Raw genomic sequence first — 11,392 nt, forward strand, 5'->3', positions numbered from 1 at the left:
ACCAAGTACAAACCAATCATCAGCATGCTTGATGATGTTTGAATTATGGCCATAACTAGATTGTATAGGCAAAGAGGTGAGGTTGTGAAAAGATTGGATGCAAATGTTGCTGCTAGTGGATTCTATTATCCGGTTTAGAATAGAGATAATGGATATGAGATTATTAAAAATTATGATAAGTATATTGTCAACCTAGATAGAAAAAAGTGTTTATGCCGAGCCTGACTACTAAATAGAATTCCTTATGCCCATGCCATTTGTGTCATTTAGATAAAGCAACAAAATCCAGAGGATTACCTAGATATTAGTATAAAAAAAAAAAAACACATGCATTGCTTCATACCAATTCATGATATGGTCTATCAGAAGTAGCAAATTTTGGAAGCCAATAAATCGTGAAGGCCCTCTAACTTTGCCATTGAAGAAGCAAATAAGAAAGCCAAAAAGGAGACGAAGAATGGAGCAGGAAGAAATATCAAGTTAGAGGATGAATAAGACCGGGGTAAAGATGAAATGCTCTTATTGCTACAAGGAATGGTACAATAAGAAAAGTTGTGAGCTAAAAAAGCAACATAAATAGCAAGATGCAATGGTTGATTTAAGATCAAGAATAAGACATACTAAAGAGCTTGTTATTGGGTCTACCAAAGGGAGAATAGAAGATACTGCTGTCATGCCTACTAAAAGGCAAGCAGAAAACCATGCTATAAGGTAAGTATCCTCTTTACCTTGGTAACTTTTCAGTTCATATTCGATAGACTTTGATGGTTGACCATGCACTGGCTTCTCTTGTCCTTTTCCTCCATCATGCACCTATAATTAATTTGAAGTTTTGTCCATTTATTTCCACCATGAAAATGAGTAGATGTCTAATTATTTGATCTAGTTGGCCATAGTTCTGATACAGTGCACTCTTGTAAGGCCTACTAAAGGGACAAAAAAAAGGCCCGTTATATGGCCAAGTGCAAGAATAGGGACTGGTATAGATAGGAGAGCAACAACAACAACCGAGTCCACTATTGAACAAATGAGAAAAAAATATCATATAAGTTGTACATTGTTGTGGTTGTCTTTTGTGGGATGAAATTTAATTTTGGTATGTGTTTCTTAGGTGAGAAGGCGAGCACCTACACAAGTTGCACATGCTAGTCCCTTTATTGGTTGCTGCCGAAAGTGATGCACCATAGCGAATAATGGGGCTCTTGAAAAAGATTAAAGCAATATGGTTATGGAATTTATATAGATGAACGTATTTGAATGACTATTTTAAAAATAAGATTTGTAGGGCTCATGTATTTAATTTGTTGTACTTGAATTCATTTGGTTGATAATATGGCTATGTTCTTGTAGCCTGAGAAAACTTCAGAGATACTTATCTCTCAAGGTAGGTCAACTCGAGAGTCAAGGGCGCAACCAAAGAAGAGTATTCCAAATAAGAAGACGGTAGGTACAGCTCTAAAACAGCCATCAAAAAAGAATCCAGCACTAGTTCCATCTCAATCGACTAATCATGAGAGCAATAGTAATCCTACAAACCAATACATGACACATGCTAGGAAAAAAACTAGCCGTTGCCAAGACAAGGAAAAAGATGTGACATAAAGGCCAGTTAAAGAATATACACATCCAGTTTGAAAGAGTACTCCAAGTATGAATCAATTCAAAGCTCTAAAAGAAAAAATGAGGTGGGGGCGTTATGCATATCGATTGATGGGAGGGTGCTAGACATGGTATCTTTTTATGTTTTCTTTTTAGGAAGGTATTGAATATTAAATATTTATTGATGGGAGTTGCTACCATTGTTTTTTTTTAAGAGAGTACTGAACCTTCAGTAATTGGGGAGTGAAGTCATATATGTTTTTCCTTTATAAAGAATCAATTAATGTCAATGGCAAGGGCTATTTTTGTTACTTTTGCTTGTATTGTTTTCGACCGGTAATGCTGGTAAGTCGAATAGTTATATTGTATAATTTTTTTACTATTGGTGCAACGTTGTTATGAGGCTGATGTTGTTTTTGGAAGTTATGTGTGCATATATTGTTGCTAGTTAAAATTGTGGGTACTAATGAATTAGTAGGTTCTGGTTATATGTGCTAATGCAAGAACAAAATGCACCAGCACATCTTGGTGCAGTTGTGAGTGCTGCATCTTCTTACATGAGCAATTTTAGGTATTGATGCATTTTGTTGTATCAACACTTGTGCCGGTGCATCTTGTTACATCAACACTTGTGATTGTGCATATTGTTGTATCAACACTTGTATGGACCGGTGTAAGAATAAGATTCACCAGCAACCTAACTGGTACAACAAGATACATCGTGACTGGTGCGAGTCACATAACATTTGAAACTAACCTGTTCTTTTCTTAAAACTTGTGCAATGATCACTTTTTAACCGTGATTGGTATTTAAATAATCACTTTTACAAAAGTTTGGCATTCAAGCAATCACTATTTACAATTTATGACACTAAAATAGTTAATCTTCAATTTACCACCATCCCTTAATTTCGCCATGGTTTATAGTAATAGTTGCAGTAATAGTTGCAGCAAACCAGCAAACCAATAAACCATTACCAAACAAAAATCCAGCAAACTATTACATTTGAAGTAAAAACTAAGTAAAACAAACATTGACAATACACAACTAAGCAAGAAAATTTTTAAGTGCTAAATTCCGACTCTAACTTTCCATTTCTACCATAAATTGTAACTCCATACAAAAATTGCAATAAACCAAGAACACACTTTACTCACAAATAACCCAACACAAGTATATATTCAATGTCTTCGACTATGATAGATATACAAACTTCTTCTCATTACTCACTTCACATTTGAATAGATTACATAAAATGATAACAACAAAATCAACGCTCAATAAAAGTTTCTTTCAATTTTTAGCCTTGAAACATCTCTTTTTACATTGTCAATCAGAGATGTTATACCCTTCATTTGAGCTTACATTCAGTCGACATCTTCCAACTCGTCCATCAATATAGGTAGAGGTTGATGTCGGGCTTCAAGTAGCTTCAAGATCACCTATGTCGCTTAACCAAAGAATTTTGCATCAACTCATTTGAAATATTTGCATTTCAAGCCTTCTCTATATCTACCACACCCATGGAATCTTCTCCCAAGATTCAACCGAGTCCCAAATGTTCTTCTCAGACTAGTAACCCACAATAATAGTAACACTCACCATGTAATTTATTTTTTTTGGCATGAATGTGCGCTGCTGCTGAAGGCTGATAATTTTGGGAGAAAATTGAAGTACGCACTCAGATTGGGGATTTAGTGTCTTGAACTTCCGATTCTCTTTCAATTTTTGCATTTAGGGTGCTTACTTGGGGGAAGACGCCAAATAGCATCGTTTTGTTGTTTGCATGCTAATTGTACTCTCCAGCGAGCTATGTCGGTTCAAAAATTAATATAAAAAAACTACCACGTCGAATTTCCAACCAACCAGATCGGCGTTGGCATTGATCGTTTTTCAAACTTTTTGACACTTAAATGATTCAAAATAAACTTTTAGTATCAAAGTAAACACCGTACACAACTTTTGGCACTTCTGATAAAGTTACCCCATGTTCCATGGAAAAATGTATCATGTTTATTAGAACAAAACAAAAGTAACAGTTGCATACTATCAAATAACATCTAAGAACATAATTACTTATTAGTCGTGTTATCAGGATAAACTTCACCTCATGCATTCTTGAACAACATCTCAAAGTAGTCATTCTCAATCATCGAAGGTACAATATTCGCATGCAAAGGGCTGTTCCAATGTCCATTCATGTTATGTTGGGTAAAATAAGGTTGGATGCAAGTCATGCAATATTTCCCTATCTTCTACACCATTTCTTAATTCTTCCAAGAAAGCTAGACTCCTTTGGAAATCAGCATTGATCACGTCACTAAAACTCTTACTTTCTTTATCATGAGTCTAACTTTTGTAAGACCTATCGATATGATGGACGAAGAGGAGCATCTTGCAATCAATAAAATTCATACATTCATGGCATGAACAACAATTTTTTCCATCATCCCTGTGTGATTCATAGCAACCTCAATAAAAGAACTTACACCTAGAATATACTTAGGACAAAATCTATGTTGTAGTGGCATTCAACCCATCTTCATGCCTTCATGAACGTACCGTTGCAAATAACTTACAACTGTTATGGTTTGTATAAATAAAATAAAATCTAAAGGGGGATGAATAGGTTAATAATTGAATTTTGACAAATTTTGTGGAATTATAAAAATCAAGTTTGATATATGTGGAAACAATTTAATATGTACAAGAGTAAGCTTATAATATCAAGTGCAGTATTCTTCTATCAACTGCATATGGAAATAAATAGAAAGATATGGTGGTTCGCTTTAGACCAAGCCTACATCCACTTTACTAATAGAATAGACTGGACTCCATTTGTAACTCTTTGAAAAGTTACGACATAGCCCATGATGCTTCTACTCAAAGCCGATAGATCACTCTATCAAATCTCAAGAACAACTATGACACTCATACACTTCTCAAAAGAGATTACAAATAGTGAAGCATTCTCAATAAATGAATTTCTCACTCAATAACAAGAGTATAGGGAAAATTGTCCAAAAAGTCATACATTTATTACACTTTTACCAATTTAATCATTAATCTTTCAATTTTGCCAAATGAGTCCTAAACCTTTTCACTTTTACCAATTGAATCCATTCGGCCAATTTTGACTGGAAATTACTGACGTAGATAGTTGGCCACCGACATGGCTTTTTTAATAATATTTTAATGAAATTTTGTCAATTTTTTTTTTGAATGTTTATGCTTTTTTTTATTTTACTTTTCTTTTATTTTGTAGGGTTTTAGAGGCAAGGCTGACGAAGGTGGCCGACTGACCCTTGTTGACCTCAAGGGAGGGCATGAGGGCCCTCGACAGCTCTGTGCGAGGGCCGTGACACCCTCGATAACCAAAGCAATTATGTGTGAGCCCTCGCCATTTCTAGTGAGGGATTGCATGCCCTCGCTTTGGCCGGCGAGGGCCATGACGACCTCAACCAAGGCCAATGAGGGTCAATTGGCCCTCACCTGTGGCCCGCAAGGGTTTGCCGCCACCCTCGCCGTCCCTCTCTCTAGAGCCCTTAAAAAAATAATAATAACAATAATAAGAAGAAGTTAAGAAAGCATAAAAATTCAAAAAATTATTAAAATATCATTAAAATAGTATTTTTTAAAAGTGTCATATCAGTACCGACCCTTCACGTTAGCAATTTCTAGCCAAAATTAGTCAAATAGACTCAATTGGCATAAGATAAAAAGGTTTAAGACTCAATTGGCAAAATTGAAAGATTTAGAACTGAATTGACAAAAGTACAATAGGTTTAGGACTTTTTGGACAATTTTTCACAAGAGTATAAGTGTATCGAAGACTAAAGTTTTCTCAATTCTAGTTGTTCTCACGATTTGTATCACCTTCGTCATGTTTTAATCTTCTTATATAGTCTTCCAAAGCCAAGCTAACCTTTAGATAATCTTCAAGATGATCAATTTAGCCGTTGAAATTAAACTACACAATCACCGGGAGATCTGGTCACCCATACAATCAAATCTTCTTACCAAAAGTGTGGTTTCCACAAATAGTGTTGCTTACATTAAGAAATAATCGTTTCCACAAAATTGATTGACAATTAATGCAATTCTTCTTCGTGTTTCATTTTCCAAAGTTCCGAGTTTGTGGCAAGCTATCGATATTCCTTGAGACTTAGATTGATAGTCAATGGAAAATCTAGATCTTCAAATCAGAATGCATAATCTTGTGACAAGCACATTCTTATCAGGTAATATAATGAACTACTTCTATAGGCAACGCGTGAGTCTATCGAGGCTTTCCACTAGTAATTGACTTACATTCTACCTTCCACTTCATCTTCCAAAGTATAACCAAGAAGATATGAACTATTCACCATGTCACAATATCATCAAGTTTCCATGACCTTTCCTTTCTCTGATTGGTTCACCTCCAGTAAGGTCCACCTAGCCATCGTCAAATTTTCACTATGTACTTTAGATTCCATCATTGGTTATAAAGCCCCCCTTGTATTAGTTCATTCTGAATGCACAGCATCTGCATTTATCAAATATCGATATTCCAAATAATTTAATCAACTTCAAAATGTCATAAGAGGTTTACATAAAAACAACAACTATCCAAATTGAGTAGTGCACTTATGTTTAATGTAACCTCCCTAAAGGGTAGTGGGCCTATCCCATTTAGGAGCAAGAAAAATTTACCTTTATCACTCACTCTTTTATTTTCAAAGAAACTGGGGCAACATTTCCCCTGAGTTCTTCAGATACACGAGCTGGAAATGGAAATGGAAAAGCAAATAGCAACCGTAATCCATGTCCAGGATATACTCAGACAACAAAAGGAATTATGCAAACAAAAAAATCTTCAACCACAAAAATGCAACTCAATGTAAAAAATCTCCAGAATGTCCACCGAGAACAATTCAATATGAGAAATGCTTATGCGACAACTCAGTCATGTTTAATAAAGTGACGGAGTTATTTCTGCTTCTCATTATTACATTGTTCTTTCTACTTATTAAAAAGGAAAGAAAGAAATAAAGTGGAGCCCACCCGCGCAAGTGAAGTGAGCGATTCTTCTTATCCCGTTACTATATAAAAGTGACGGCACCGTCATGCTAGCATCTCTCATTCAAGATTGTATACAAAACCTAGTTCGGTCATGTTTATTTAAGAAGGAACATGAACACCACAAACAGAAACTGTTTTTCTTCCATGTTTGCCAGAGATAGTTCGCCTATTTTATAGATCCCATTTGTACGGAAATATAAGTAACTAAGAGCAATCTGGATAATATAGTTGATGTGGTATGATATAAATAATATATATTCTTTTCCAAACAATTGGCATAATTAGTTGGCTCACTAGGTGATTTTTGTCTTTTGCGGTGAGAGTTGGTCCCAACTAAATTCGTCGGGGGCTCAAATTTGTACTTTTCTTGGTAATTTCCTTGTGGCGATCGGGCTTTGGGCTCTTGAAACACATCCACAGACGATGTCGGCGCAAGTAGCTGAGTGAATGGCGCCCAATGTGAATCGACATTCGGTGTGTGAGGTGCGAATATAATGAAGAAACCCACTTCAAATGTAATGAATATCCTTTCTATTTTTGAGTGAATTTAGATACAGCTGGATATTGGATTGCTTAGTGCTGATCTCCCCGTTATTAGGTATTCCATGTTTGTTGCAAGCTCAAAACTCTCTCAGCTTTAATAATGTTAAGAAATTCAATTCAAAAACTTGGTATAGAAAATGTTCGATTGGCCAAAATCATATGGTAGTGTGATTAGCTTGCCAATCATCCTCTTCGGGAAAACCAGATATAGGAATACATACATGCATAAGAATCAAGAAAATTGTCCAAAAAATCCAAAATCTATTTTACAATAGCCAATTTAGTACTAAATCTTTTCACAATTTGAATGTGTTAATATAGTCCTAAACCTTTTGAATATTTGCTAATTTAATTTAAATCGTTAAAAGATTTAGAATTAAATTGACAAATTATCAAAATGTTTATAACCGAATGAGCATAATTGAAAGGTTTAGGATTAAATTAGCAAATCATAAAAAGATTTAAATTAAATTAGCATAATCGAAATATTTATGACTGAATCAGTCGTCGTATATAAATTTAAAAAAATTTGGAGGATTTTTCTGCTAAGAGTCCAGACATATCTAAATTTTCGTGCCTTGAAGCCAGGGACGCATAGGGACAACGATGAAAATCATCTGCTGATGCAGACATTGAATTCGTCAATTAACTCGTAACTGGACAAGTCCCGGTCACTATCAGAGAACAACGTCCGGAGAGAGAGCAGGTGCCAACTCTGCGGTTGTCATGACAGATTGACAATGTGTAGAGTATAAAACTAATGACATAAAACAGCCAACGCATGGCCAAAATGCTGATTATAGAAACAGAACCAAACCATGGGCGGCTCATGTTTGAAAAGACTCCAAGATCGTAATTTACCATGTCTCCCCTCCTTTGTCTTCACCCGTGCCTTCTCGTTTGGTTGGCTTCGGTGTTCTCTCTTTTTTAACAATTCTGTGAGCTGCATGCGTGGTTTCTCGACAGAGGACTAGGAAACATGGTGTTTTCTTTTGAGTTTTTTTTATATTGGTACCCGCAATTTACTTTAACTCATTCCACATCAGTTGTTAAATCATTCCAATGGAAAAATTATGCAGAAACCTATTACACTTTTATTAATTCAGTTATAGACATTTTAAATTTGTCAATTGAATTATAAATCTTTCAATATTTTATCTATTAAGTCTATCCGGCCAATTTTAGCTAGAATTCACTAACGTGGACACTCGTCATCTTATGTGGCACAGTGACACTGACGTAAACAAATTTTTTACTTTTAAATTTTTTTTCTTTTCTTCTCTTTTTTTTTTTTCCTTTTCTTCCTCTAGGTGGTCGCCTAGCCTCCGGAAACCGACCAGAGGCCACGACCGACAAGGGTCGGCCTCGCTAGCCTCAAGTGAAGGTCCCCCTCACGAGGATCTAGTGAGGGGCAACCTCACCATCCTCAAGCGAGGGTCGCCCTCACTAGAGGCCAATGAGGGTCAGCCTTACGAGCCTCAAGTGAGGTCGCCTTCGTCAAGATCTAGCGAGGGCAAGCCTCACTCACAGTCAATGAGGTCGCCCCTCGCTAAATCCAAGAAAGGCCAACCCTCACCAATCGTGGCTTCTGGCCTGTCGCTGGAGGCTGAGCGACCAACTAGAGGAAAAATAAGGAAAAGATTTTTGTCCAAGATGGGGAAGAGAAAATGAATGAAATTAAAAACAACATAAAAATGGTGATTATAGCATTCAAAAAATTATTTATCAAAATTAATAAAATTTGTTCAAAGCATTGAATTTTTACTTGTAAAGCTTCACCGGCCAAAAAAAGTCAACATTTTGGCCTCCAAAGGGGAAACTTAACTCAGCCTATTAGTAAAAGGAAAAACCTTATAGCACCTAGAAAAGAAAAATTATTCAAAATTTAAAACTATTACACTTTTATCAAAAAACCTTTCAATTTTATCAATTGAGTCCTAAACCTTTTTCACTTTTTTAATTTATTTTCCTTATAGTATATTCGAAATACAAGGTCTAACTGTTCCTATGAAGTGTGCTTACATAGGTTACGAGTAACTAATAGTTTCCCCTTTGGAGGTCCAAAATGTTGATTAGTGGAGAGTCTCTTTTGAAGCTTTACGGTTTTTCTTTCTTTTTTTGGCCGGTGAAGCTTTACAAGTAAAAATTCAATGCTTTGAACAAATTCTATCCATATCGACCCATAGAAAACCTTTGACCTAAATAATTTAACATGGGATTGAGCGTGCTAATAATCACCATCACAGTCAACCATCAATCAATGCGCATGTTGTAGTACCTTAGTAATTTCATTCATTTTCTCTTCCCCATCTTGGACAAATCTCTGACGTACAGCACAGATAGTATATTCGAAATTCGAATTGCGACACTTTTATCTCATCTTCATTATTGAGTCTTACAATACTCCTCGGCAATCTCAACAATTTTTTATTGGGACTATTCTGTTCATATATTTTCCATGATCCTTATTTATACCATGATTATGTTTACACCCGATTTCACAAGGCGAATGTGGTCTTAACACCTCCGAATGCGTTATCAAATCAACTACAAAAATATTGAAAAGTCTACCTTTTCTATATTCACCAAAAAGCAATGAATTGAAAGAATCTATGCTTTAAATCTGATGAGGTGACGCTCAATCCTCGTCACCCACCTCGACCAGCCCCCCTCATTGGTCATATCTCCTTTATATGCACCATCTTTAACTCCAGCCAAGATAACCTTCCCAAGCACAAAAGCCACCTTGTTACTTTCTCCCAAGTTCCTAACCCCTCTCTCTCTCTCTCTCTCTCTCTCTCTCTCTCTCTCTCTCCTCAACTGAGCAAAATGTCTCAGGGCGATCATGAAGGAATGAACATGACTCCTGGTTCAATGTCGATGAGCAACTCATCCTCCAACGGCTACGACGGAATGAACATGAAGATGATGATGCACATGAGTTTCTATTGGGGCAAGGACGCCATCATCCTCTTCTCCGGTTGGCCAGAGCAGCGGCTCGGCATGTACGTGCTGGCTCTCTTCTTCATCTTCGTCCTGGCCTTGGCAGTGGAGGTTTTGTCCGTCTCTCCCAACATTAGGACCAGCACGAACCCGATCGCGGGTGCCACTATGCAGGCAGCGATATATGGGTTGAAGATGGCCTTGGCCTATATGGTGATGCTCTCCCTCATGTCCTTCAACGTCGGGGTCTTCATCGTGGCTGTGATCGGCCATGCTTTTGGCTTCTTTCTAGTCAAGAGTCAGGCTCTGGCGGCAGCGAATAAAGCGGCCGCAGCTAGTTCTGCGGCCGCCAGCGTTGCTGCTAAAGTTTAAGTCTGGTTGCTTTTCACTTGTTAGTAGTTTCTCCCCCTCTATGATCTATCGAATTTCTTTGTAATAATGTGCATATGAAGACCTTTTCCATTTATGGGTGACTTGACTTGACCAACCATAACATTACAGGAGTGATTTAGTAGGTGAAATTAGAGGAGTTGGTTTCTTGCCAAGAGAAGTTATTTACTTCTAAGCGCAACAATATCTTTACAAACCGATCCCCAAATTGAATACTTACTAGAGTCGGAGTTGCTCATGAATATACTCTTATCACGTGAATGCATAAGATAGCTGAAATTGAATGCTAAAAGGATGATCCCTTGTTTTAATGCCAAATCGAAAATATGGGTTCCTCCTGAAATTGAGATTTTAGCTGTTCGTAAATGCTACGCATGGATGGGTACCAATTCACTCATATATTAAGTATTAATCATGGGCAAAGTTAATTTCTTTCATTCGGAAATCAACACAAGCGCATGATTTTGAAACTTGAAAGGGGGCATGTAGATGTAGACAAAGATGGAGATGGGCGATTGAATATGAAGAACGATGGCTCACTTGGTGCCTGGATGAACCGGACCACTGGGTAGGAGCTTAGCCAACTAGTGGTCGAGCTACTAACCAAGTCCAAGTATCGTGTTGCGGAATGCAAGTGATCGAATAATAAAATAGATAAAACAAAAAACAAATTAACGTGATTCGGTCATAGTACCTACTTCCATAGAGAAATCAGTGACAAATTTCACTATAAATCAAGCGATATAACAGAGATTACACGTTCAAGTCACTCAAACACTCTCGGTGTTTCCCAAACCCAGATACACCCAATAAGCACATGCAATGTTTAGCCTCGAAATTTCTCATAAAATA

General features: G+C 36.8%; 1 protein-coding gene across 1 annotated transcript; it reads left to right on the forward strand.

Moving 5' to 3' along the window:
- Positions 1-9,944: 9,944 nt before the first annotated feature.
- On the forward strand, positions 9,945-10,669 carry LOC104433085 (copper transporter 1-like). Its single transcript, XM_010045726.3, has one exon. The coding sequence runs from the start codon at positions 10,037-10,039 to the stop codon at positions 10,520-10,522; it is 486 nt and encodes a 161-aa protein (XP_010044028.2). The 5' UTR covers positions 9,945-10,036; the 3' UTR covers positions 10,523-10,669.
- Positions 10,670-11,392: the final 723 nt, after the last annotated feature.

This window comes from Eucalyptus grandis, chromosome 1 (genome assembly GCF_016545825.1).
Source record: "Eucalyptus grandis isolate ANBG69807.140 chromosome 1, ASM1654582v1, whole genome shotgun sequence".
Taxonomy (NCBI): Eukaryota; Viridiplantae; Streptophyta; class Magnoliopsida; order Myrtales; family Myrtaceae; genus Eucalyptus; species Eucalyptus grandis.

Coding starts and splice junctions, on each gene's coding strand:
- LOC104433085 (XM_010045726.3), top strand. CDS start 10,037: ATGTCTCAGGGCGATCATGAAGGAATGAACATGACTCCTGGTTCAATG.